We start from the raw sequence: 27,642 nt of genomic DNA on the forward strand, positions 1-27,642 counted from the left end.
TAAACATGAACTATTTTGAAACGCTTTTTAAAATTTACAGTACAAAAATATTTTAGTCAACAAACTTTCTTAAATTGTCTTAAAAAAAGGTGACAGTAACTTCATCTTTTAATAAAAAACATTAAAAGTATCTAAAAACAATCTTAAAACAATTGTAGGAACTATCTCTATATATATCTATATCTCGAGATATCTCGAGATATATCTATACCTCTCTATATATCTCTATATCTCTATATCTATCTCTATATCTATCTCTATATCTCTATATATATCTATATCTCTCTATATATCTATTTCTCTCTATATATCTATATCTATCTCTATATATCTATATCTCTATATATCTCTATCTATCTCTATCTCTCTCTCTCTCTCTCTCTATCTATATATATATATTATACATATACATATAACTATACTATAACTATAACTTATCTGGAGGCCAGTGATTGCAGCTGGCTCCCAAGAAAGCCAACCGCTGGTGTAACGATTCCTTCCAAATCAAAAATTATACTCTGTAGAAATTGCCATGTTGGTGTGCACTCTTTTGGATAGTCCAAGTCAAATACAAAAAAACTTTTAAAACACGTATCAACCGCTGCAACTGCTGTTTCGGCCTCAATCGTCCTCCCTGACATGACCGAAAACGCTTGCGAGTACTGGGTCCCACTCTCCAGCAGGAGGACATAGGGGCAGGATCTCACTGTCTTTACCTGCTCAAGGTATTCAACCATGTTGGTTCCGACCTATGATGAGAAATAAAATAAATTAAAGCTGCAAGCAGCGTTGTTAGGGCCTGAGCCCCCACGCACCCGCGGCCGGATCGCCGGCCCGGATCCAACGGTGTAATCGGCAAATCCCTAGGCCTTGTAGTTTAGGAGATACGAGCCTCAGTGTGCTGCACAGTGTGACTGCAGAGCTGAGAGCTGGCCCTTTAAGAGCCCCTCCCTTCTCTGCTCGCTCTCTGCCATCTGTGTCAGAGTGGAGAGCAGAGGAGGATTTGGCAGTTTTACTGTGAAACAGTCATAACTCAGCATATGTTGGTCAAAAGTGCAATGTAAAGACATCAGTGCATAGAGTTTTTTTGTCAGGAATTCAATGGTGTGTTTTTTGAAGATGTGGGTCTTTTAATTTAGAAGCTACAAGTGTTTGTCTGATAGTATGTACCATGAGGGCAGAGATGCTCCACTTTGTTTCCATGACAACAGTAAACAAATGTCTACCATCTGTATTAGATTGAAGGGCAGAGGAGAATTTTGCCAGTTTTACTGTGAAAAACAGTCATTAACTCTCCATACGTTGGCCAATAGTAAAATGTAAGGCCCTCTTTTTCAGTTGTGACTCCAAGTGCTGAGCTGACAGTATTGATCCATCTGCCTGTCATCTTCTGTCCTACCTTTGTCTAAGTTTGATGTGCTTCTCCTAGTGAAGGTGTTGAATGACATCATCAATCCCAGGGTGATGGAGAAGTGCTCCTCCATCCATGTTGGTATCAAAGTGGTGAGAGTTGAAGTTGAGGAGGTAGAAGCTCCAGTTGGACCCAAAGTGTGACTGCAGATGTGACAGCTTCATATTGACCCTTGTGTTCATCATTGTCTGTGCTACCTGTTGGCTGTCACTTTACTGTGATTCTTCCAGTTAAGTTGCTGAGTATCATCAACCATGAATGTGGTAAAATACAGCATTAAAAACAGGACATTTGACTGTGTGGATTAGAAAGTTCAACATTCATTGTCCATGTACACTGTTATTGTGACAATAAAAGACAGACATCAGCTGTGGTGAACGTGAATTTATTAACTGATTAATTTGAACAAAAGGTAAATTAGAGACAGTCACTGCATGTGTAACAAAATGTTAATTATAAATCTGAAGTCAAACAGAAATGCTTTTACAACATACAGTGAACATAATTAATGAAAGTGATTTAGAATTTAAAATAAATTTCTCCCCGTTGGGGTTCAATAAACAAACTATTTACAAGTTTAGTGAAAGAAACCCAACATTCCCACATGAGCAAGCACTTGGCGACGGTGGTGAGGAAAAACTCCCTTTTACAGGAAGAAACCTCAGGCAGAACCAGGCTCAAAGTGGGCGGCCACCTGCCTGGACCGGTTGGAGTTGAAAGGGAGAGGGAGAGAGATGGGGCTGGGGTGGAGAGGGGAGTTAGAGAGAGAGAGAGAGACAAAGAGGGAGGGGGCTGAGAGGAGAGACAACAGGCAAAAATACACATGCATGATACATTGATAAAACATTTATAAGAGACCAACAGCAATAATGTGACAGCCAGTGACTCACAACAACTATAAATAACAAACAACAACTATAAATATCAACTACAACAACGTGCTGTGACCCATGATTGTCACGCAGCACGAGTGGAACCATGATTAGTGTAGCTAAACTATCAACTCATAGTCACTACAAAACTGCAGTAAGTGCAGTGCGTGACAGTGGAATAAGTTAATAATAAATACATGAATAAATACCTTAAAAACCGTGCATGTCAAGACATGCACAGAATAAATAGCCAAAGTTAAAAAGGTTTAAAAAGTTAAAAAGGTTAAAAAGGGCACAGAGAGGTGGAGTGGGACTTTCTATTCTAACAAATGCCAACAGTCATGCCAGGCTTCCTATCAACAACAGGTCCGAGTCAACTAGTCCTACCAGCACACACAGAGCCAACTGAGCTGACATGAGGCTAGTATTTGACCTGGGACAGCCATGTAGCTTTGACACTCAGTCATCCTGGTGGTCAGGATCGCCCTGGAAATCCTCAAAGTCATCCAAACTAAACAAACTGGCGAGGTCATCTAACTCCCCCTGATCATCTGAAACAGAAAACCTACACAGGATCCCTTCGTGATCGCTGAAGTAGGCTGGCCAGACTGCACATTCCACATCGTACTGTGACGTTTTAACGTAAACGTGGTCAATTAGCGTCCCCTTTTCTGTGGTCTCTTGTGTCACGTGTTGGGTGAACCCTTTTTCTTCCATAAATTTACAAATTGATGACCCTTTCAAAATATTCTCATTAAAGTCTCCCATGACTAGTCTCCCATGACTCCGACAAGTGTTAATGTGGGGAGGTTACTTGACTGGTTAACTCCGACAAGTGCCTTTGAAAAGCAAATTTGGATACGCTGATGGACGGTAAATGACGGCCAGGGAAATACTGAATTTTTTGTGCAGGCACACCAAGCACTCCAGATTGAAATCGGGTACCTGCAGAATGTCGACGTCCGAATGGGCTAAACTATACAGGCCGACGCCACCGCGTTCCAACTGCTGGAATTTGGAGAATGTGGGGTCAGCGGCGCTGTAACACAGAGACCGAGGACGACTGTAGAAATCGTAGCCAGAAATTTGCACACAGTCCAATGAGGACTGTGCAGTGAGCCATGTTTCTGTGACAGCAATGCAGTTAAGCTGCAAATGCTGCGTGCAGGACACCAAGTCTAGCAGGTGGCGACTTAAACTTTGTACGTTCATCAAATACACCGCCAACTGTGTATTTGATGAAGGCTGCTCAATCAAAAATGGAGGCATGCTAGCTATGGCCTCCTTAAAGGTGTCCTTGCAGTAAATGGCTTTTTCTTCAAAGTCCTTGATGATCAGTCCCGACAAGGCCCTAACACGACTGAGAGCTACATACGCCTGCCCAGGTGCAAATACCTTCTTTAAACTGACAACAGCCTGGTCTACAGTCAACCCCTGCACTTTGTGGACTGTACAAGCCCACGCTAGCCTGAGGGGAAACTGCACCCGCACACAACCGCGCTTCCTGGTCTTCTCCCTGTCTGGTTCAATAGCAGTAGAATGCCTGTATTCTACTGCTGCGTGTGGACGCTCTGTCCTCCTCTGTCTGCCAATGTTTTCGTCATCGAACTTGACGTAAATTCTCAGAGGAAATGTGGGGTCGGGGCCAAATTCAATGTAGCTGACAGTGCCACACGCGCCATTGACCAGACCGTCCTGGACGTCGACGTTACGACAGAGCATAACTCTGGCGTTTTTGGCCAAACACAATTTAGATTCCAAACACGTGCCCTGCCCCTTACTAATTATTCCAGGTTCCAATTTGCCGGTTTTGCGGTTCGGCATAAAGTCTTTAGCGTCAATTTCAACATAATCTGGGCACGTGCGGAACAACTGGTTCAAATTAAATTCTTCCACTTGCACATTTGTGGTGAAAATATGCAAGGCCGAGCTATCTTCCCCTGTCTCTCGCGATTTCAAAATTTGGACGTCGCCGTCTAACATGGGGGTTTTCTTGGAGCGCACCCGAAGCCTGTTCAACATCTCAGCAAAGGAGCTGTCCTTCTGTCTGACGACAGTAGTCAGCTCCACCATGCTTAAGTGGCACCACAGGTCCACACCAACCTGACCAGCGTACAGCGGCTTCCCTTTAACGGGAGGCAACTGGTAGAAGTCACCGACGGCTATGACGCTAACATTACCAAATGGGGAAAAGTCACCGGTCTGTTTTAGCTGCCTCAACCTGCCGTGGACGTATGCCAACAGATTGTGATCAACCATGCTAATCTCATCAATGATGACAATTTGTAGGTCTCTAAATGTGGACCTTAGAGAGTTCAGTTTGTCTTCTCCCAAGGGTGTGTAGGGCAAGCTGGAGTGTGTGCCAATACTCAGCGAGTGATGAATTGTTGCTGCATTTAAAGTGTATGCAGCTATGCCCGTGGAGGCCATTAACAGAACCGAATGGGCTTCAGAAATCTGAAGCCCTCGTCGACCTGCAACATCTGCTTCAAAGTGTCCTCGTTCATCAGCATCGCTGCGCTAACCTTCTGGGACTTGTGACCTGCCCTACCCTTACGCCCTGCCACGGAAACTTTCGAGGACACTTGCTCAGCCTCAGACATGTACTGACTGAAGAAAATGTACTCAACGTTGCCGGAATAGCGGCCATCCGCATGCATAATCCGGTTGTTGAAGTACCGCGTCAGAGTCAACGCTTGCGAGTGCCCGTCGTGAAATGTTTTCCTACCCAGAGGAAACAAGACGGGGAAACATTGGCCTCGTTCGTGTGGTCAGAAAGCAGCCTAACTGGACTATTCCCTTCTGCAGGCGCCATGTTGATTATGTCCTCGAAATACTGGTCTAATGCTTCCTGACCAATATCAACAGGCATAAGACAAGTGTCCTGAAACATGCAGTGCTGCTGTCTGTCATGCAACAGTTCATCTTGAATTATTTCTGTTGAATCATCTATCACGTCGTCTTGACCACCTGACGGAGCTGTCACCGCACCCTCTGAAACGACCTGCTTCTGCTCACAAGACTCTGCCCCATCTACGACAGCTCCGTCCTCACCGTCAGACTGAACCTCCTCAGTCTCGCCATCGTCCTGGCGACAAAAGTCATTGACCCAATCCTCATTGAAGTCAATGTCCTTGTAAAAAGGATTATTCCTTTTTAAAAAGTGCAGCGCCTGTCTTACTCGTGTACTATTGACAAACTGATATCTATAATGGCCCTTGTAGGTCAACTTGCGTTTAAGTTTGACCTGCATCAGGTACCCTTCCATGCTACTCCTAGGCAACACATTGGTTGTCTGCAGGACATTAGCCGGAGCGCATGTTACCGGCCCATGTACTCCGTTCTGCCCCCCTTTTGGCAATGCCAACATTTTCATGAACGGAATATGCAGCGCAATCAAGTGTTGCTCCAGGCTATTTACGCATCCCAGTTCCGGCGGAATGGGATCAGGTGTCAGGTTGTTGACCCAACACTCAGCTGGAATCTGCCCTTTGGAAATTTTACTGTGACACGTATGGCAGATCCAAAGTTCCCCTCTACAAGCTGCCAACCCACAAGGCACAACACAATCAATACAACACCTGTGCAAATACGTGTCACTTATGCATCGGTTAGCAACGGCAACTCTAGCAGAATTTCCAGCGTACATTTCGTAACTACAACCCTGCACCTGAGTTCTGAACAACAACCGATGACAGACACAACAAATGAACTCAGGGCCATCTCTAACCCTTTCTAAGAATCGTTCCATGACAAAGGCAAAGTCTTGACACTTTTCAGCTCTTTTTGTCTTGTTTAATTTAACATTGGCAATAATTCGTTTCTTAAATTCTGAACTGCCATGATACTTTTTCGTTAGAACTTTCTTCCGGTTGGCTGTAACTGTCTGTCTATGCTTGATGTTTTGTCTGTATTTGTTAACATTTTTGGCTTTAACGCTCTGCCTATGTTTCATGTCATCTCTATATTTAACAACACTTCTGGATTTTACATTTTTTCTATGTTTGAGATTGTCTCTATATTTTTCTACACTTTTGGCTATTACACCGAGTCTGTGCTGGATGTTTTGTTGATATTTGAGTATACTTAGAGCTTTACTTCTTGTCTTAACTTTTTGTCTATGCTGGGGATTCTGTTGGTAGTTTAGTCTACTTTTAGCTTTTACACTGTCTTTGTATGCTAAATGTGTGTGATATTTATTGAGCTTTTGTAATTTTTTTCTCTCTCTGTAGAGAGCATTTTCGCAATACCTATTTTTGTTCGTCAAAAGATGTTTCTCCCTCGTCAATTTATTAAATTTGTCCTGTTTTTGTTTTTTGAGTTTCAAAAATTTAGACCTCCCAGCGTCCACAGTTACTTTAGACTCAGTATTCAGTTGCAGAAACTGATCAGTATCAAGACCTTTGTCAGAAACAACGAAAGGGAAACGACATTCTACATGTTCCGTGTCACAGTCAGTCGGAACTTGCAACTTAGTCCTCAAGGTGTAATTTTCCACTTGTCCAACTTTACAGTAAGCATAACAGGTCTGTTGTCCCAGCTTAGACACAGACCACATTCTCAAAATGCCTGTCCAGGATGTTCTCCACATAAATACATTGTGGGGAGAAATTGTCACCAGCACTGCTATACTTAATCCAACGACCATCCAGAAAAGTACAAATACTAACTCCTAGGAAATCTGCCGTGACCTGTATTTCCACCTCAGTGGCCCAAGTGTTAACATATTTCATCCTGGACTGCAGGAGGTACTGTGACACAGACGAATACTGTGTTCTCAAAAGAGAGACATTTCTGTGCATTTCGCTCCAGCTCTTTACAAACAGCAGCTCTAATCTTGCGATGGTGCTTCTGTGAGCCACTCACTGCCTGAGAGATGGCCCTGAAGAAGCAGTTCCCATCAGCAACGATCCTCTCATTCTTACATGGAGGACCGATCAATCCAACTTCTGTGGAGAGTGGAGGATTGAATTTGTCAAAGTCAATGCTTAACTTTTGACATAAAACCTGACAATTATGTACACCGAGAGGACAAAACAGCAGTGCATCATTTGTGACAGCACTAATAATTTCTACATCTGTGTTAAGCATACAGCCATCAAGCGTCTTTAATTTCTTTGACACATGCGTGTCAAGAGAAATTGTGCGCTTTGTGCCATGAGTACCGTGTGGATCTTTGTGTAATGCAGTGCTGACATTACAAGATGTAGTCTGGTCAGCAATGTTAGACATGGCCAGATTCTGAGGTACAGAAAGAACAGCTTGGGAGATGTTGACGTCATCATGTACTGTTTCGGCACTAAACGTAGACTGTCCCGCTTCACTGGATTGAACAATACAACTCTCTACAGATGGAAGTGGAATCACATCTGGACACACAACAACACCACAGAGTTCAAAAAGTTTCTGGTTTGAACTGAGACTCTCAGCCAAACAGCAGATATAGTGATGGAGGTCATCCAGACATGCAAAATGCAGAACCACACTTGTACCATGGCAATGTGACAAGCCACTATAATTCCGTGAGTGACTGTCGACAACAGCAAACTGTCCATCCTGATGGATGATGGAAGTGGTGTTTCCACACAGTGTCATAAGACATGTGCTGTACTGACTGAAGGTCCTGGCCAGTCCATCACGCAGACCCAACAGTACATCCCCAAAATGGAAGCTGCATATCTGTCCATCAACTTCCAAGTGGTGTGGCAGATCAGGAACAGACAGCAGATTTGAGGGATGTGTAAAGGATCCACTGTCACGCAAGCAGGTATATAACTGATCTCCTTCAATTAAGACATGATCCACATCACCCCTTTTCCAGGAGAACGCACTGCTTAAAGTGTGTTTGGCTAAGCTGACCAAAGCAATAGCCATACACTGCAGTCCTCCATACTTAAACTGCTCATGTCCCTGGTGAAATGAGCCCTTGACAACCTTAACTACCTTAATACCTCGACTATTAGGAGCCACCATTGCCACATCATTGCCATTGGAATCTACATTAGCTGCTTTAACGTCATGCAAAGAGAACATAGAAAAGTCGGACTTAGCTTTGGTGGTTGTCAGCGTTGGCTCCTGCACCGTCGATTCCGTCAGCAAGGCCGGGCAAGCTGTGGCAACCTCCCTCCTCGGACCCTCTGGCACCACAGCAGCAGTCAGTGGCACCGCAGACTCCTCCAGGCACGCCTTGGCTGCCGCCTCCACCTGATAGAGGATGAGAAGACAATGTTAAATGTAACTGAAGTAGGAGAGGAAATGTTGGTGATTAGAATGAGCCACAAGAAATAAACTGTATGTAATTTAAGCAAGGCAAACCTGCTGCGCTGCTGGACGGGGCTTGGAGGCAGACACGGTCAGACGGGCAGGTGGTGTTGCCAGCACCTAAATAAAGAAAAGGAGAGTCAGTACAAAAAAAGTAAATTGATTTATATGTTCAAGTTCAAATGGAGGTAGAAGTTATATTGCAGTTATTGCGAGAAAAGATCAAAACACCAACCTGTCGCTTTCCTCCTTTGCTCTTTGAGGCAACACGATGGCGCTGGCGCTTCCTGTGCCCAGGGGAAGGCTGAACGAAAGAGAGAATTTTTTTTTTTTTTTTGAACATCTGATAGGCATGTAGGCTTGAAACATTACATGTAATGAGTGGTAAAGTTACCTGGCCAGCTGGTGGAGCAGCAGTGCAGCCAGAGCCAGAAGAAGGTGACACCTTCTCCATGGCATCCAACATGTCACTGCTGAACCACACCGGGTTGGACGGGATGGGAGACTGTCGGGCCGGAGGTGTACCAGTCTTTCAAACAGAGAGCAAAGAGGGGAAGAAGGATATATGTTAGATGTTGTTCATGAGAAAAAGTGTTAATGAGCATTTGGATAACATAGTAGGGAAATACATTACTGTGCATGCCCGTCCAACAACGGTCCACTCCCAGGGGTCACGACAACGAGGCACAGGAACGTGTCCCGTCACGATCACCCTAGGAGACACCCTCACACGCGGCGATGTGCGGGGTGACACGGTGGGCTGTGGTGGAGGGGGGGCGAGCTGACGGACCGCGGCGTTCCACAGCAGGTCCACCACAACCGGCATGCCATCGGAGTCGCTGAGGTGGACCTGAAAGATATAAAAACAAAGTAGACTTTAATGGCGTAGGGTAACATAGCATGGAACAAGAGGGAAGGTAGAGCATTTTACATATGTAACTGATGACATTATGCTGTACTTACACCGTCGTGACACCACAGCTCCAACCGATGGACTGGGAGGTGCTCCGCCATGGACACGTATGGGATACCTGAGAGATGTGGAAAGCAGAAATATCTGTTATAATGGTGTACTGTACATTAAATAGAAGTATACAATTGATTGAACAGGGAGATACTGAAAAGTGTAGCATACCCATGCATGCTGTGACACGGCGGTATTCCTGACGTAGCAGGTCCTGCAAGGCCGGATCGATGGTTAAGCGTGGAGGGAAATCCATCACTAACAACTTGAAGGGTGAAATGAAACAAATGTTAAGTGTGAATGTAAATAATGACATAAGCAACAAGTGTGACTGTGCAAGAGGGAAGACATAATAGTAACAGTATATGACAAAGAGAAGCTCACCGTCGGCCAGAGACTGCTGACTGTGGTCAGAAGAGCACGGAAGTCCAACGCCGCCTCACCAACAGTCCTGCTGGCTGTGAGGTTGTTGCTGGGGGCCCCCACGCACACCAAGTCCAGGGGAGGGCAGCATGCATGACCTCCGTCCGGAGGTCAGAGGCGGCTCCACCTGGAATGGATAAGAAGCCAAAAGTGAGAGAACGCTGCGGCATACTCACGAATCCGTCGACGATGGCGCGCAGGTGGGAGTCTCCGAGGACGAACACCATCTGTCACAGAAGCACATGTTTAGAAGAGTCACCAAATGAGTGTGTGTAAATGCATGCAACGATATCAAGCGAGAGAGAGTATTACCTTCTGGCCGGGAGACTGTGCAGGAGTGACCAACTTCACGGAATGGTTGGTGTAGAGTGAAGATGGCCATCTCCGCACGCGATGGCGGTGTCCGGTACCGCGCCCTGTTAGGATGGAGACGTAGAAGAATGTGAGGCCATGGTTGAATTTTTTTGTGTTTTTTGTGGTAAGTGTTTAAGTGGAAGAAGCAAGGTATTACAATAAGAGTTCATACATACGAGCAACAAACTCGGGGACAGGTGGCCCAGGGGTCCAAGGCTCCCGCTGCGCCATCCTCTGCTTGGCCGCCTGGGCAAGCCGGTGGGACTTGGAACGGGGCATCTACAAAAGAGAAATGTTGAAATTAAGCGTTCACAGACAAAGCATACGAGTACAGAATGGTAGTTGTACTCACAAACGGGAGGGACGTGATCGTCAGAAGTGGGTGAATTAAAGAAGTGCAACTTACCTTGGTTGTGGGAGATGAGCAATCAGTAAATGTAGAGTGAGTGTGTGTGTGTGTGTGTGAGTTTGTGAACAAATGCAAAAGTGGTGAATTAGACAGAAGATATGTGTTATAGTAAATTACGTAACTATGTGTATGTGTGTATTTTTCAAAGCAGAGCTTTCCTGAAGAAGAGTTGTAGATGTAGCACAAAGCAGCAGAGCAGCAAGGGACAAGTCAAGATCTGTAAAGTAAACATGAGGGTGTTTTTACAAGATAATAGCACGAATGCAATGAATAATATTGTGACATATACTATTAGGTATTAAAAGTAGAGATAAGATGTAGATGTACAAAAGATGTGCAATAAAAACATGTATGCACACATACATGTAGACACATACATGCAATCATACACATATACATGTATTTACTCAGATAAAAATACACAAAACCATATCGATGTAGATAGATTATCTAAAATGGCCGACGACGAGCTAGCGGCCCAGCTGCCGTGATGCGAAATGGCCGACAGGAGCTAGCGGCCCAGTTGCCGTGATGCGAAATGGCCGACGACGAGCTCGCGGCTTTGTCGCATCAAGCGGGCGGAGTGCGGAGGTTAGGGTTGTAAATGCACAATAACATTACTGCATACACGGAGCACATGTAAGTAGGGGAAATACATATTGATGAACCAAATGAAAAGACCGAATTAATGGTAACATGGCTGAAACTAAGAGTAAGTCATGCAAATCACGAGCAAGCACTTAACTCCAGTCCCGAGAGCAAGAGGAAATGGCAACCGCAGCCGTCAGCTTTTATCAGCTCCCATGAGGAGACGTCACGGAGTGCGCTGAGGCACAGCAACTGATTGGCAGAGAGGTGGCATGAGGACACGTCATGAGTTGCATTGCAGCACAGCAACTGATTGGTAGAGAGCTGTCAGTTCTGACCATTGAGGAGAGGGCTGAGACTTCACAGAGCCTTGTTGCTACGGTTTGAGAGCCCCTCCCTTCTCTGCTCTCTCTCTGCCGTCTGACAGAGTGGAGAGCAGAGGAGGATTTTGGCAGTTTTACTGTGAAAAACAGTCATAACTCTGCATATGTTGGTCAAAAGTTGAATGTAAGACCATATTTCCGTAGAGTTATTTGTCAGGAATTCAATGGTGTGGTTTACGAAGGTGTGGGGGTTGTATTTAAGATGTTGTAATTTTGTTTTGAGAGTATGTGGCGTGAGGGAAGACATCCTCCGCTTTCGGTTTCCATGACAACTGATGCCAAACGTCTGCCGTGTGTCAGTGTGCATAGCAGAGCAGGATTTCAATGTTTTTAGTGTGTGAAAAGCAAGTAACTCTGCATATGTTGCTTAAAAGTGCAATGTAATACCATACTTAGATGGATATGTTTCTGAAGAAGCGTGATGTGCATTTGTGAGGTGTGATGTCTGTGTTTGAGAGTATGTAGTTTATGAAGATGTAGGCTCTCCCTATCCTATGACAGGTGACAGCTGTCACTGTTGCTGCACCTCCCCCGCTGCTGTCTGATATCTGTGTGAGAGTGGAGAGGTGCAGAGTGGAGGTTTGCATGAGAAGCGTAAACAAATCTGTGTCAGAGTGGAGAGCAGAGGAGAATTTTGCCCGTTTTACTGTGAAAAACAGTCATAACAGAGCATATGTTGGTCAAATGTGGAATGTAAGACCATATTTCCGTAAAGTTATTTGTCAGAAATTAAATGGTGTGCTTTATGAAGGTGTGGGGGTTGTATTTTAGATGTTGTAAGCGTATTTGTGAGAGTATGTACCATGGGGGAAGATTTGCTCACCCCTTTCCATGACAATTGCCAACAAATGTCTGCCATGTGTTTCAGTGTGGAGAGCAGAGCAGAAGTTAGAAAATGTTAGTGTGTGAAAAGGAAATAACTCTGCATATGTTACTTAAAAGTGCAATTTAATAACATACTTAGATGGATGTGACGAAGCAGTGTGATGTGTATTTGTGAGTTGTGAACTTTGTGTTTGAGAGCATGGAGTTTATGAAGAGCCTCTCTGTATCCTGTCAGAGTTGACAGCTGTCGCTGTAGCTGCACCTTCACAACTGCTCTCTGCCATCTGTGTCAGAGTGGAGAGCAGAGGAGGATTTAGCCAGTTTTACTGTGAAAACCAGTCATAACTCAGCATATGTTGGTCAAAAGTGCAATGTAAAGACACCAGTTCGTAGAGTTTTTTGTCAGGAATTCAATGGTGTGTTTTTTGAAGGTGTGAGTGTTTTAGTTTAGAAGCTACAAGTGTTTGTTTGACAGTATGTACATGAGGGCAGAGACCCTCCAATTGTGGTTTCCATGACTACAGTAAACAAATCTCTGCCATCTGTGGCAGAGGGGAGAGCAGCTGAAAAGTGTACATTTTTAGTGTGTGAAAAGCAAAGAACTCAGCATATGTTGCTTGAAAGTGCAATGTAATACCATATTTTTGTAGGGATTTTTCTGAGGAATCTAGTGGTGTGTTTTGTGAAGCTGTGTGAGTTTTAGTGTAGACATGAGAAGCGTTTGTTCGAGAGTATGTACCATGACAGGACACGGCCTCCCCATTGACTTCCATTGTAACGTAAAACGTGTCTCCCCAAATTTGACGGCTTATAAAATGGGAACCGAGCGCGAAGTATATTAGCCTTTAAAGATTTTTGAAGAGCACAGTTGGGAGAGTAATGTGTGAAAGTTTGGAAGCGATGCCATTTACAGTTTAGGAGGAGATAGATTTTGTTCGGGGAGTAGCAAAAGTCCTCATTTTGACAGTTTTGTCCAATTTGTGGACATTGTGTTGTAGATAGGTGAGAGGTCAGAGCGTATGAATTTTTCGTCTTGATGAGACGAGTGCAACGGTGTTGGTCCCGTGTCTGTGGGACATTCGTGCAAGCAGTTACAGCGCTCCAAATTTTAAATTTTTGTTTTGGCTCCCTAGGTGGCGCTGTAGAGTTTGTCCCAATTTTTTTTTCAGAATATCGAAATTTTCGCCAGACCGGACGTGTGTGCAAAAATTCAGCGAATTGCATGCATGTTCAGGGGGTGTAATTAAGGTTTTTTTTGGCGGCGGAACCGGAAAGAATAACGAGTGTGCCTTTGAAACATAATAGGGTCTTCGCCAGGTACTGGCTAAGGCCCTAATTAAAGCTGCAAGCAGCGTTGTTAGGGCCTGAGCCCCCGCGTGGCCTACGGCCGCGTCCTTGACACCGGCCCCAATCCAACGGTGTAATCGGCAAATCCCCAGGCCTTGTAGTTTCGGAGATACGAGCCTCGGTGTGCTGCACAGTGTGACTGCAGAGCTGAGAGCAGAGCTGCCAGCTGGCCCTTTAAGAACCCCTCCCCCGCTGCACTGTCTCTGATCTGTGCTGCAGTGGAGAGAGTGGAGGATTAAGAGGAATGTAGTGTGTAAAAGCTGAATAACTCGGTATACGTTGGCCAAAAGTCACACATACTATCATATTTTTGTAGGGATTTTTGTCAGGAATCCAGTGGTGTGTTTTTAAAAGCTGTGGGTTGTATTATGTAGATGTGAGAAGCATTTGTTTGAGAGTATGTACCCTGAGAGGACACGCTCTCCCCGTAGACTTGCATTGTAAGGTGAAAAGTGTCTCCCCCACTTTGAGGGCTTATAAAATGGGAACCGAGCGCGTAGTATATTAACCTTGAACAACTTTTAATCAGCACAGTTGGGAGAGTAATGTGTGAAAGTTTGGAAGCCCTGGCATTTACAATTTAGGAGGAGATAGATTTTGTTCGGGGCGCAAAATTGTCCAAAATTAGACATTCGTGTCCAAATTGTGAACATCCTGTTACAGTTAGGTCAGGGGTGTGAGCGTATGATTTATCCGTCTTGATGAGACGAGTCCAACGGTGTTGGTCCCATGTCTGTAGGACATTCCTACAGGTGGTGGCGTGGTTTTTTGTGTATGTAGGTGGCGCTATTGAGTAGAGCGCCTCTTTTTTTTTTAATTATCGAATTTTTCACCGCACCCGATGTGCGTACCAAATTTGGTGAGTTTTCAAGCATGTTTAGGGGGTCAAATTAACTTTTGAAGTGGCGAGTGTGCCTTCGAAACGTAATAGGGTCTTCGACAGGTACTGGCTCAGGCCCTAATTAAAGCTGCAAGCAGTGTTGTTAGGGCCTGAGCCCCCGCGTAGCCGCGGCTGGATCGCCGGCCCGAATCCAACGGTGTAATCGGCAAATCCCTAGGCCTTGTAGTTTAGGAGATACGAGCCTCAGTTCGCTGCACAGTGTGAGAGCAGAGCTGAGAGCCGGCCCTTTAAGAGCCCCTCCCTTCTCTGCTCACTCTCTGCCATCTCTGTCAGAGCTGAGAGCAGAGCTGAGAGCAGAGCTGCCAGCTGGCCCATTAAGAACCCCTCCCCCGCTGCACTGTGTCTGATCTGTGCTGGAGTGGAGAGAGTGGAGGATTCAGAGAAATGTAGTGTGTAAAAGCTGAATAAGTCGGCATACGTTGGTCAAAAGTCACACAAAATACCATATTTTTGTAGGGATTTTTGTCAGGAATACATTGGTGTGTTTTTAAAAGCTGTGGAATGTATGGTGTAGATGTGAGAAGCATTTGTTTGAGAGTATGTACCCTGAGAGGACACGCTCTCCCCTTAGACTACCATTGTAAGGCGAAAAGTGTCTCCCCCATTTTGACGGCTCATAAAATCCAAACCGAGCGCGTAGTATATTAACCTTGAACAACTTTTAATCAGCACAGTTGGGAGAGTAATGTGTGAAAGTTTGGAAGCCCTGGCATTTACGGTTTCGGAGGAGATAGGTTTTGTTCGGGGAGTAAAAAAAGTCCTGATTTTGACAGTTTTGTCCAATTTGTGGACATTCTGTTGGAGATAGGTGAGGGGTCAGAGTGTAAGAATTGTTCGTCTTGATGAGACGAGTCCAACGGTGTTGGTCCCATGTTTGTGGGAGTTTTGTGTGAGGAGTTATAGCGCGCGAAATTAAAAAAAATTATCTTTTTTTTGTGTGGCTCCCTAGGTGGCGCTATAGACTTTTGTGGCGTTTTTGTTTTTGATTAGTGAATGTTGAGACATACCGAACGATTGTGCCGAATTTCAGCGAATTTCATGCATGTTCAGAGGGTCAAATTAGATTATGCGCATTATGCGCATATAGCGCGCACTCATTGAGAGCAAGAACAGTATAATACCAGGTTTTGAATGGGTGTGTATGTGAAAACTGGCTCCGGGCCGTCTGACCCAGTTGCCTCATGGGTGTTGGGGGGGCCTGGGACACTGTTTAGTGTGTGTTTTTAGTGTTTTTAGTGCTGCTAATGTGTTGCTCTGCCGAGCAAACATAATAGGGTCTTCGCCAGAAGTACCTTCTGGCTCAGGCCCTAATAATAGAAAAAACTTAACAATTTCAGATATAATTTTTGCCACCATTGGTTTCAATGGGAGACCTCACCCCCCTGTCCCCCCCCCCCCCCGGACCCTCCTGTGATGTTTTTAGAGGCCTGTGATGCTTCTAAGTGTGTGTTTTTACTGCTTTTAGCGCTGACTTCATGTCTCTCTGACTTCGAAACATAATAGGGTCTACGTCTGAAGTACCTTCTGGCTCAGGCCCTAATTAAAGCTGCAAGCAGCGTTGTTAGGGCCTGAGCCCCTGCGTGGCCTGCGGCCGCGTCCTTGACGTTGGCCCCAATCCAACGGTGTCTTGGTCAATCTCTGGGCCTTGTAGTTTTGGAGTTAGAAGCCTGAGTCTGATCAGAGAGTGAGAGCAGAGCTGAGAGCTGGCCCTTTAAGAACCCCTCCCCCGCTTCTCTGTCCTTGATCTGTGCTAGAGTGGAGAGCAGAGGAGGATCAACAGAATTGTAGTGTGGAAAAGCTGAATAAGTCGGCATACGTTGGTCAAGAGTGACACATAATACCATATTTTTTTAGGGACTATTGTCAGGAATGCAGTGGTGTGTTTTGTAAAGCTGTGGGATGTATGGTGTAGATGTGCCAAGCGTTTGTTTGACTGTATGTACCCTGAGAGGACACGGTCTCCCCATAGACTTCCATTGTAAGCGTGAAACGTGCCTCCCCCACTTTGACGGCTTATAAAATGGGAACTGAGCGCGTAGTATATTAACCTTTAAAGATTTTTGAAGAGCACAGTTGGGTGATTAATGTGTGAAAGTTTGGAAGCCATGCCATTTACGGTTTAGGAGGAGATAGATTTTGTTCGGGGAGTAAAAAAAGTCCAGAGTTTGACAGATTTGTCCAATTTGTGGACATTGTGTTTTAGATAGATGAGGGGTCAGAGTGTATGAATTGTTGGTCTTGATGAGACGAGTGCAATGGTGTTGGTCCCATGTTTGTAGAAGTTTCGTGTGAGGAGTTATAGTGCTCGAAATTATAAAAAATTATCTTTTTTTTGTGTGGCTCCCTAGGTGGCGCTATAGACTTTTGTGGTGTTTTGATTTGTGATTAGTGAATGTTTAGCCAGACCGGTCAATTGTGCCGAATTTCAGCGAATTTCATGCATGTTCAGGGGGTCAAATTAGATTATGCGCGTGATGCACATTATGCGCATGATGCGCATATAGCGCGCACTCATTGAGAGCAAGAACAGTATCATACCAGGTTTTGAATGGGTGTGTATTTGAAAACTGGCTCCGGGCCGTCTGACCCAGTTGCCTCATGGGTGTTGGGGGGGGCTGGGACACTGTTTAGTGTGTGTTTTTAGTGTTTTTAGTGCTGCTAATGTGTTGCTCTGCTGAGCAAACATAATCGGGTCTTCGCCAGAAGGTCTTCGCCAGAAGTACCTTCTGGCTCAGGCCCTAAAAAGGTAAGTATCTCTACTGGGGCAAAGCAATCTACTCACTGTCAGATTGGAGAGCATCTGTGAACAGCAGTTTTCAAATCTTGCTAAAGATACTCAGTAGGATTCAGGATTCATATTTAGCTCCATGCATTCTCCCATCAACTCAGAGCAGCTTCCCTGTCCCTGCTGGAGAAAAGCCCCAGCAACACGGTGCTGCCACCACCATGAACCTGGACCCACCATCCACAGTGTGAAACATGGTGGTGGCAGCATCTGCTTTTTACAGATGTTTTTTTTTGCAAAGAAGAATGGACAAAAAATGCAGTGTGTATACATGCAAAGTTGGTAGAGATGCACCCCAGAATACTTTTAGATGTAACTGCAGTTAAAGATGATTCAACAAAGTATTTAGCCCCCTCTGTATCAGAGGACTGACTATCATGTCATTTTTGTTTCACTTCTCAAATGTGTGTTACCTTGTGTTTATCACTGAAAACCCCAATGAAAAATATTTAAGTTTGTGCGACAAATGGCATATAAGTTCAAGGGGTATGAATACTTTCACAAGGCACTTTAATAAGTGTAAATAACAAAGATTCATCCACATGACTTATTTAATAAGCAAAATATATATATATATATATATATAAATATATATATATATATGTTGTAACAATGACATCATGCGAAATGTGCAGTCTTATGTGAGTTATATCTTTTAAGAATTGTGCTTTGTGAAATGAGTAACATTATCTAACGTTGCACTCATTCCAAGGATATAACGTTTTCACCATGCCCTTTGTTATATAAAGATGAATGTTTCCTTCCAACTTTTTAAAACAACTGGGGTTGTTTCTAAATGAATTTATGTTTGGATTTATGCTCAAAGGTGAATTACTTACAGGTTGCACATCCATGAATGCTCTTCTTGATTCATCAATGCTGGCCCGGACCAGTCGTCTGCCTTTTTTATACACTGGCGGAGGGAGCATGGTTGGCAGCAGCGACAGGGCTACTTCCCCCTTGGCATCTGTAGGAGAACAATTATGGGCGTCAATATAGACTTGAATAGCTGTAATACAATAAAAAAAAAGTCAAAATGCCTTCCAAATTGGTAGCAATTGCCATCCATATCCATCTATAATTAGAACCAAATCCCATCAAGCTAACTTGCATGTAACAATCCTCTTTGAGCATCCCCCTCTGTCTTCTTCCTTTCTTCTGCAGTTTACACAGGTGACTTTCACGTTTGAGTGTTTTTGTAAGTTAAGTTAAAATTTTAAGTGTCATTAGGTTACAAGAAAATCCATCCATCCATCCATCGTCATCTTCCGCTTATTCCTACACATTAAAGGTCGCGGGGGGCCTGGAGCCTATCCCAGCGTCAACGGGCGAGAGGCGGGGTACACCCTGGACAGGTCACCAGTCCATCACAGGGCCAACATAGAGAGACGAACAACCATTCACACTCACATTCATACCTACAGTCAATTTAGAGTATTCAATCAGCCTAGTCCCCAATTGCATGTTTTGGACTGTGGGAGGAAGCTGGAGTACCCGGAGAGAACCCACGCAGACACGGGGAGAACATGCAAACTCCACACAGAAAGATCCCGTGCCTGAGCCGGGACTCGAACCCGGAACCTTCTTGCTGTGAGGCCACAGTGCTAACCACTGCACCACCGTGCAGCCCGCTACAAGAAAATCATGGTATAAAATAAGATATTTGCACAACATATAAATTTACCCTGAGCTCTCCGTTCATCCGCATTGGTGAGTTTCCCTTCACGTTTGGCAAGACTTATTATCTTGTCTGCATAAAGAGGAACCCACTTCTCAAATAGCTTTGGGGCAGCCTCAACGTGAAGGATAGCAAAGTCCTGTGCAATCTAAAAGATGGAGACAAATTGAGAAACAAGGTCATTTAAACAATATGTCAATATACTCACATATTCCTTGTCCGTAACAAAAAAATACATTTTCCTGACGAAAAAGTAATCAACTTTTAAATGGAGGACAAAAAATATTGACTAATTTGGGCTGATTAAAAAAAAAAAATGGCTGAGCTTGAATATTTAAAAAGATGCTTAGTTAATAAAAGTAAACTTGGAGGCAATGCCAAGCTTTAGCATTTTTGAATTTTAACTTTAGACTTGTAACATTGCATTAGATCAGTGTTTCCCAACCAGGGGTAAGTGTACCCCTAGGGGTACGTGAGCACATTGCAGGGGGTACGTGGAAAAATTAAGAATTTATTTCCACGATAATAAAAAATATTCGTAGTCATTTCTTAAGTCCGTCAATAAACTGTTACGTGTGCGCTATGACTTGTTTCCCTGGGGAGACAATAGCCTGTGGCACAGCCATACCAAAATCAAACAGCGGGAACCTGTTTACCTGCAGGTAAACATGGATAAATGGCTGAAACGTCAAGTTGCTGTGGATCCAGGAGGGGGAAAAGAGCCGCCGACAAACGCAAGAAAGATTCCAAACCTAAACCAAAGCAGTATAGTGAAAACTATATTTTATATGGATTCACTTCGACGTCTGCGGACCCACCGCAGCCTCAGTGCTACTTTTGCGGTGAAGTCCTGGAGAATAACTCCATGAAGCCAGCCCATTTACAGCGACACCAGAGCACCAAACACTCGGAAAGTGTCGGTAAAACTGAGGAATTTTTCAAACGTAAGCTGTCGGAATTTAAATCAAGACAGACTGTAATGACAAAAGCCACAAGTGTGTCAAGCAAAGCACTGGAGGCATCCTACGCCGTATTTCTGCTCATGGTGAAATCAAAAAAGCCTCACTCCATTGTTGAAGAGCTCATTCTTCCTGCAGCAGCGGTTATGGCTGAAATTAGGACATAAACAAGCATATTTTGTTTTGCAAAAAGCTGCCAGGAAAGAACACGGGGAAGAAATGTTCCAGATTACAGACAGCTTTTTCAAAGAACACAATCTACAGTGGAAAACCTGCAGTCGCATCTGTACTGATGGCGCAGCTGCAATGACGGGAAGTGTGAAGGGACTTTTTGGACACGTAAAAAAGGTGAATCCCGACATTAAATGCATGCATTGTATTATTCACAACGAAGCACTGGCAAGTAAGCGAATGAGCCCTGATTTAAGCGCTGTTATGGATGATGCTGTGAAGGTGATAAATTTCATCCAATCCCGGCCACTGAATCACAGACTGTTTGAAAGTCTTTGTCATGAGAGTGGCACAGAGCACGACCAGCTATTGCTTCACACGGACGTCCACTGGCTGTCTCGTGGGAAAACACTACTGAGACTTTATGAACTGCGCAGAGAAGTTTCTGTGTTTCTGACAAAGCATCTGCATCCTCTTGCTGCGGTGTTCGAGGATGCTGAGTGGGTGACGCGCCTGGCGTATCTCGCTGATGTGTTTACCAAACTTAACGAGCTCAACCTGTCGCTTCAGGGAAAGGAGTCACACATCCTGAAAATGTATGACAAAGTTAAAGGATTCACAAAAAAGCTCAAACTATGGGAGAAGAACTGTGATGAGGGAGACGTCAGCTGTTTCCCACTACTTGATTCCCATCTTGCCAGCACTGATGTTGCCAGGGCTCCAGTGGTCAAACTGGTGCAAGCAGATCTGTCCAAACTCTGCACGGAGTTTGGACAGTATTTTCATGACACTGAAGAAAAGTCAGAAAGACTGGATTGTGTGAGGAACCCATTTATTGTGAGTGAGAGCTGCAACAACCTTCCTGCAAGGCTGCAGGAGCATCTGATGGATTTATCATCTGATCAGGGACTGAAAATGATACATACTGAGAAGACATTGACTGAGTTCTGGTGTGATGTGGAGAAGGAGTATCCAGAGCTGGGAAAACATGTACTGATTGAGCTTTTACCTTTTGGTTCCACTTATGTGTTAGGTGACCTTCTCCGCTTTGACACACATTAAAACCAAGCAGAGGAATAGACTGGATGTGGAGAACAGCCGGATAACAGCTGTTTCCACACTGCCCCCAGAACTATCAAAGCTTATGAAAGACAAGCAAGCTCAAGTGTCTCATTAAAGCTCAGAGGACTGAAAAGCAGTCATCTCTCAGACTGAAGAAAACAAAATACTGAAGTCACTGAAGAAAAGAAAGTACAACTGATACTGTGAGTTTAAATAGTATTCTTGTTAAGTGTTTTGTTCCTTATATTTAAAGTTTAAATGCCTGTTAAAAGGGGACATATTCAAAGAAGCTCCTTTTGTGGTAAATGTCATAAAAGTTATATATAACAAAGGCAGGTTAATTATTTGTTTTGTATTTATTTATTCATATTACTTATTTTTATTTATTCTTATTTTTTCTAATTTCAACTTTATTATTTCTCTTTAATAACAATATAATAATAATCTATTAGTATTAATAATACAGTATTAATAATACAAATGTTTACTATAATCTTGTTTCTTATATTTATAATTTTTATTGCCTTGAAGGCAACATAATTTCATGTTTAATTTGAGTTAAATAAGAAGATAATGCCTGAATATTAAATGTTCAATTTAAGAAGATGAAATAAAATGATTTGCGTTGAATATTCAGTTGTGTTATGTTCTACTTTTGGAGAATCATGAACACCTATGAGTGAAGGGGTACTCATGGTGTGACAAAAAGGCTCAAGGGGTACATAAGACAAAAAAGGTTGGGAACCACTGCATTAGATAATGGGCACAGGAATAAATATGTACTAGCTCGTCTACTTCAGAGGAGTGGCAGGCTGCTTTGTATATACTTTTAATGAATAAATGGCAGTTTGAATACAGAGAAATGAATGTGTGAAGAGAAATGAAAATGATACGAGGTGTTTACAATATTTTATAAATAACTATGTGAAAAGCTTACTGTGCGTAAGTGTCGCTCCCCCTGAGGTTTGACATACCATGCCTGGGGTCAGAAGTCTGGGGAACTCAGCCAGAACCTCATCGATGGTCTTTGAATGGTCGGCCCGTATCCAGGCCGCCCTGAAGGTGCAAGTATCCGCCATGTATGCATCCACCTGGGCGAGGGGCTGGGTGTTATTTTTCAGCCACTCCGTACACTGCACCGCTCGCTCCTCCAAAATGGCAGAGGCTGTAAAATATAAAATTCAAGAAACATTTATATTACATTATACAATGTGTCCCCGGTGATGTTAAGTGTTTCCCCTACATAGACTTTACTAGGCCACAACCTCCAATGCCCCCCCACCCTTAGTCCTTAACCACGCCCACGGTACTGCCAGGAGCCCCTGGTTAGAGGATCTAAGGGAGCGGCTGGGGTTGAAGTCATGTAGGAGGTCCCAAATATAGCTGGGAGCCAGTCCGTTGAGGGCCTTATAGGTGATTAGCAGCAACCTGTACTGGATTCTAAAGGAAAGAGGAAGCCAGTGCAGGTCAGCGAGGATGGGAGTCATGTGACAAGACTTCTTTGACCTGGTCAGCAGTTTGGCTGCTGCATTCTGGACCAGCTGCAGACGGTGGAGAGAAGAATGGTTAAGACAAGTGTAGAGAGAGCTGCAGCAGTCAGTCCTGGAAGAGACAAATACATGAACAGCCATCTCCAGCTCCTGGTGGGAAACAATCGACCGCAGCTTGGAGATGTTCCTCAGGTGGAAAAAGCTGTTGATACAAAGAGCCTTGATATGTTGATCAAAATGCATCGACTGGTCAAAGTGCACACCAAGGTTCCAAACACTGGGTTGGACGTTGTCCTTTCGAGGGCCCAGATGTTCCTGAACCCTGGCTGCTACACTGTCAGGAGCAAAAATCAACACCTCAGTCTTCGCTGCATTGAGTTGCATGGGGGTTCTTGGACATCCAGCCCTCAATGGCAGCCAGACATTCCAGCAGGATGCTGAGGCTTTGTATGTTCTCAGGATTGAAGGAGAAATGAAGCTTGATGTCATCAGCATAGCACTGATAAGAGACACCCGGGAAAGTGCTAATGAGATGATCCAGAGGGAGCATGTAAATAGCAAACAGTGTCAGTGCCAGCACTGAACCTTGAGGAACCCCACAGAGAAGAGGAGCAGGATCAGAGCTGAAAGGACCAACTGTCACAGAAAAAGATCTCTCACTAAGGTAGGATCAGGCACGGACATTGTATTACCTGGTATTACTTTCGTCCTTGGCACAGAGGGAGACGGAGATGTCTGTGGCCTGGGCCCGTCTGACCTCCGCAGTCGCTTTCTTATGTTACTGAGCCTCTCCTCTAGAAACCCAGTGGCTGGGTACTTGGAGCGCCCCTGGGTATACCACGTATCCTTACAAGATAAAAAATACCCATTTAAGTCAATGAGCCTAAACGTCTACTTGTCCCTGAACATTTCATTTAAATTACAAAAAATCTTTTAGGATGCATTTGGTTTAATGCCACCCAAAATACTCACAAAACCACTGGCACTTGCATCTTTTAAGCAGGGGAAAGAATTTATTAAAGCTGAAGCCAAGGCAGTTTTTGTCACAGCTGATGGTCTGAAAATGCCAAACACATACAAATAATATAATTAGTTGTCACACTGTGAAAAACTAACTACATGAATGATTTCCTTTATTTGTCACTTATATATCAAATCGCATTGACCAAAAATGCACCAAGGGTCCTAGTTTTCTGATAACTTTTGGATAATGAACCATGAAGTGGTGCTTGGGACGCAAGTGTAAATTTGGAAAAAGTTCAAGGAAGAGTGAGTGATGCTCCTCAATGATCTTGGCCAAAAACAGTGTTCCAGCGACAGTAATAGAGGGAGAGAAAATGAACTCCATGCACAGCAGCAAGATCAGGAGAAGCTCCCATTCCTTGTTTCCCTCGGGGATCAAGTCACCAATCATGGTTGGCAGTAGCCTAATAAGACACCACATTTGAGCTGCTGACTGTCGCATAGATGCCTCAGGGTTTCTCAAGTCATTTTTGGTAATGACAGAGGGCTTGTTAGCCTTGTCACAAAAGCCGTAATCAAAGCTTGTGATCCTGTAGTTTATCTGGTCAAGTGTGACATGTTTTTGCTCAATCAGAGTGTTCAAGACGAGTTTCATCTCGTAAGGCCCTACTTTTTCTAAAATGTCATGCATAATGTCTGGTGCAACATTGTCAGTGATATGATAAAAAGAAAGATTGTTTAGCTCGCTGTTTCTCTTCAACCCTGTTTGAGAAATGCTTGCAAGTTGCAGATCTGCCTGATGGGTGTGAACATTACGCAGTTGTGCTGGATCTTCCAATGTCTGCTGCGCTGAGACTTGTTTATGCACTTTGCACCAACGGCACATATGGTTAGCCGCGAAACTTTCAGAGTAACCAAGAATGGAATTTAAGCCCAAATTATCCCCGACTACTTGCAGAACAGAGAACTTCACAACACCTTGAAATGTAGGGGTCTGAAGAGGGAGGCCTTCTTTCTCTAGCAACTGCAGCTCTTCAACAATGGGGCGCAGAACAGCATCAATGCCATATGTTTTGGCATCATCTGACTTGTATACTGCAAGCAGGAAGTGGGACCTTAAACTGGAGAGCAGATCTGGTGGTAGGCTCTTGATTTGAAAGTAAATAAAGCCTAGCTTGTGTGTTCCAGTCTTCGATCCAAGGGGGTTGATTGTTTCACAGTCATCATTGTAAAGAAGGAGTGGGATAGAAGTCTCTTTCATGAAGAGTGGATGCGCTTTGCAGTACTCCCCATCAAAGACATCCTTAAGAACTCCACCATCTTTTCTTTGCTGCCAATCAAGGATTTTCTGTAAGACGCCAGGCATTTGAAGGACCTTTTCCAAAAGAAGTTTAAGAGGAATACGTTGAAAAAAGTCAAGAACCGCGACTTGTTTGACAGTGCCAGTGGCAGAGTCCCTTTTCTGGACATAAGAATCCCCAGGAAAATATTCCTCGACAGGTTCAATGAACCCTCCAGACTTCACAAAATATTGCATTTGTTTATATTCAGTTTCCAGATCTCGGAAGGGCTCAGCACATCTTGGAACTCCAACATGAGTTGTTGTACCTCTGGCCTTTGATCATGTCCTAAACGACTGAAAATTGCCATGGTCTTTGACTGTAGTCCACCCACAATGTCAGAAACTAAACTAGAGGTCTGTTCAACTAAGAAATGAATGCCAGACCAGGTTTGTGAAGGAACAGACCTCAATCGAGCCAGGAACGTAGCTACTCGATCTGTAATACCCTCTGGCTCAATCTCATCCCACTCCTCAACTTCCTCTGCTGGCTGGTCTTCAGCATTAATGAATTCTGGCTGGACTGGATCTTGAGCGAGTACAGGAGGCACCTCCTCAACATTTTCATGCTGCTGTAAGTGTCTTCTAAATGATCGCATGTAGCTAAATGTTCTACCACAGCCAAGTTCACAACACTGAAAGCAGTTTGCAGCATGATTAACATGGTGTACTGCACGTAAATGAATAAAAAGACTTTTCACACCCCCAGGAATTTGAGCTTTACATCTAAAGCAAACGTATCCCATTACTTGTATATACACTAAAAAAGTCAAGCATTCAAAAGAGGAAAGCTGTATGTTGATCGCTTTGTCTTGATTATAATTTAGGATATGGTGACTATGTGTGCAACTGCATAACTTAAAAATTCATTGTATTTCTTGATGAACTTGAGCCTGTCACCTATTCTTGGGATCAAGGTAGTGATAGTTGGGGGGTCGAGGTAGCCGAAGCTCTCTTCATCAATTGCCTCTTCTGGAACACAGAAAAAACAACAACATTAAAATCACCACACCAAAATTTTTATAGTGCTTGTGTGTTCCTTGCTATTCATGACTTGCACCTGGTTTCATTAATATATAATATTGATATATTAATATAATCTGAACCTGTTATGATATGGCCACGTGTTACAGAAATTCTGTTTTATTGTACACAATTCACTGCAGTAGAACTATTGTAAAATGTTCAAATTAATGAGACAAGGATGTTGTAAACATCCCAGATTTAGCTTAAAGATATTTTTTCATCTTTAGTCCTAATTTTGAAATTTAACCAAACCATAAATACAGACATTATGCACACAGAGGCAAAGAAAAAAAATTGAGGAGCTGACAACTGAATTTCACACTGTGGTTAATAGAGTATCTATCTGGTACAACACTCCTTAAAATTAATATGGGAAAATATTGGTCCTTAGCTTAAGGCTCAATGAATAATTATCCCAATTTATTTATAATAGTAGTGGCTACCAAGTTAGCACTAATAAATTAATGTGACATGGAAACAACTTGAATTGACTTACCACTAAACCTGTCAGTTAGCCCTGGAAGCTGCTACTCAGTCAATTTGGATCTCACAAAATCATCCATGAGAATCAAACTGCAAAACCAACACAAATAATTAAAATAAAAAAAAAGTTTCATAAATAACTCATTCAGTAACGTCAAATCAAAGGTATTTTCACTGTTGTAACAATTAACTTCTCTACGGTTTTAAAATTCGACTTGAACAACAAAGTTACTGGTTCCCCCTGGGTAGCTGAGGCCTTCTAGCATGTAGCAGGGTAGCCAAAACCAAATTCGACCCCCCACCGCGGTCAATTGTACTCATAATATATTTTTCCTTCACTCGGGTTTGCAATACTCTCCTACTTACGTTGCTATACATGGAAGCCAAATTGATGAAAAACCTCATGTTGTCCTCCTAACTTTAACTTTAAAACAAAATACTCGAGTTACTTTGAAACTGATAGGAAAAGCTTCCATGTATTAAAACCATATACGTTTACGTTGGCCCACTGTGGGTGAGCGTAAGTTACCCACAAGCTATCGCTAACGTTACTATCACTAAGGTTAGCTACAAATGACCGCGAGCTCACAGGCACTGCGACACACGGTCATATTACGTTGAATCATTCGTATGACCAACATACACGGTTACTACAATAAGCTTTATATAAATTAAACAATGTGGTGAAACAATAGCGCACAGTCAGGTAACAAACCTTGTTTCGTACGGTCTCTCTCTCTCCGATGTCTGTGGATGGAAAGAAATATTCGCGGGCTTCTTCCTTGGTTCCCCCAGGATTTCTTGCGAGGAACCCCGCGGGATTTGGCTGGGCACCAGTGAGAGTTGCCCATCTAGCGCCCGGGCACTGCTAGCAACTGTGGGGGTCGAATGAGTGGGGGGTAAATGCTTATTTATGCTCAAATGATTAACATCCATGCCTACCTAAGG

At 43.7% G+C, this 27,642-nt stretch overlaps 2 protein-coding genes and 1 long non-coding RNA gene across 12 annotated transcripts; 1 reads left to right on the forward strand and 2 right to left on the reverse strand.

The window, feature by feature from the left end:
• Positions 1–7,002: 7,002 nt before the first annotated feature.
• LOC147260396 (uncharacterized) lies at positions 7,003–18,436 on the reverse strand. 10 transcript variants are annotated; one of them, XM_086206960.1, is made up of 12 exons: positions 16,260–16,479; positions 11,435–11,534; positions 10,462–10,911; positions 10,244–10,347; positions 9,893–10,158; positions 9,680–9,773; positions 9,508–9,575; positions 9,179–9,394; positions 8,939–9,073; positions 8,780–8,848; positions 8,599–8,664; positions 7,003–8,487 (listed from the first exon to the last, which is right to left on the reverse strand). In XM_086206960.1, the coding sequence occupies exons 6-12, from the start codon at positions 9,762–9,764 to the stop codon at positions 7,003–7,005; spliced, it is 2,124 nt and encodes a 707-aa protein (XP_086063086.1). In that variant the 5' UTR covers positions 9,765–9,773; positions 9,893–10,158; positions 10,244–10,347; positions 10,462–10,911; positions 11,435–11,534; positions 16,260–16,479. The 10 variants fall into 10 exon arrangements, with proteins under 10 accessions (XP_086063086.1, XP_086063088.1, XP_086063087.1 ...); XM_086206962.1 differs by lacking the exons at positions 11,435–11,534; positions 16,260–16,479 and adding an exon at positions 18,363–18,436; XM_086206961.1 differs by lacking the exon at positions 11,435–11,534.
• Positions 18,437–20,595: 2,159 nt separating this feature from the next.
• On the forward strand, positions 20,596–21,453 carry LOC147260397 (zinc finger BED domain-containing protein 5-like). Its single transcript, XM_086205230.1, has 2 exons — positions 20,596–20,957; positions 21,033–21,453. The coding sequence occupies exons 1-2, from the start codon at positions 20,596–20,598 to the stop codon at positions 21,391–21,393; spliced, it is 723 nt and encodes a 240-aa protein (XP_086061356.1). The 3' UTR covers positions 21,394–21,453.
• A 2,128-nt stretch (positions 21,454–23,581) lies between these two features.
• LOC147260398 (uncharacterized) lies at positions 23,582–27,543 on the reverse strand. Its single transcript, XR_015116290.1, has 5 exons — positions 27,410–27,543; positions 26,708–26,784; positions 26,086–26,157; positions 23,856–23,940; positions 23,582–23,729 (listed from the first exon to the last, which is right to left on the reverse strand). It is a non-coding gene; the product is annotated as an uncharacterized LOC147260398 (long non-coding RNA).
• Between the last annotated feature and the right edge of the window lie 99 nt (positions 27,544–27,642).

The sequence above is a fragment of the Aulostomus chinensis genome, chromosome 6 (assembly GCF_037954235.1).
Source record: "Aulostomus chinensis isolate RoL2024-O1b breed Wild chromosome 6, RoL_Achi_v1.0, whole genome shotgun sequence".
Lineage (NCBI taxonomy): Eukaryota > Metazoa > Chordata > Actinopteri > Syngnathiformes > Aulostomidae > Aulostomus > Aulostomus chinensis.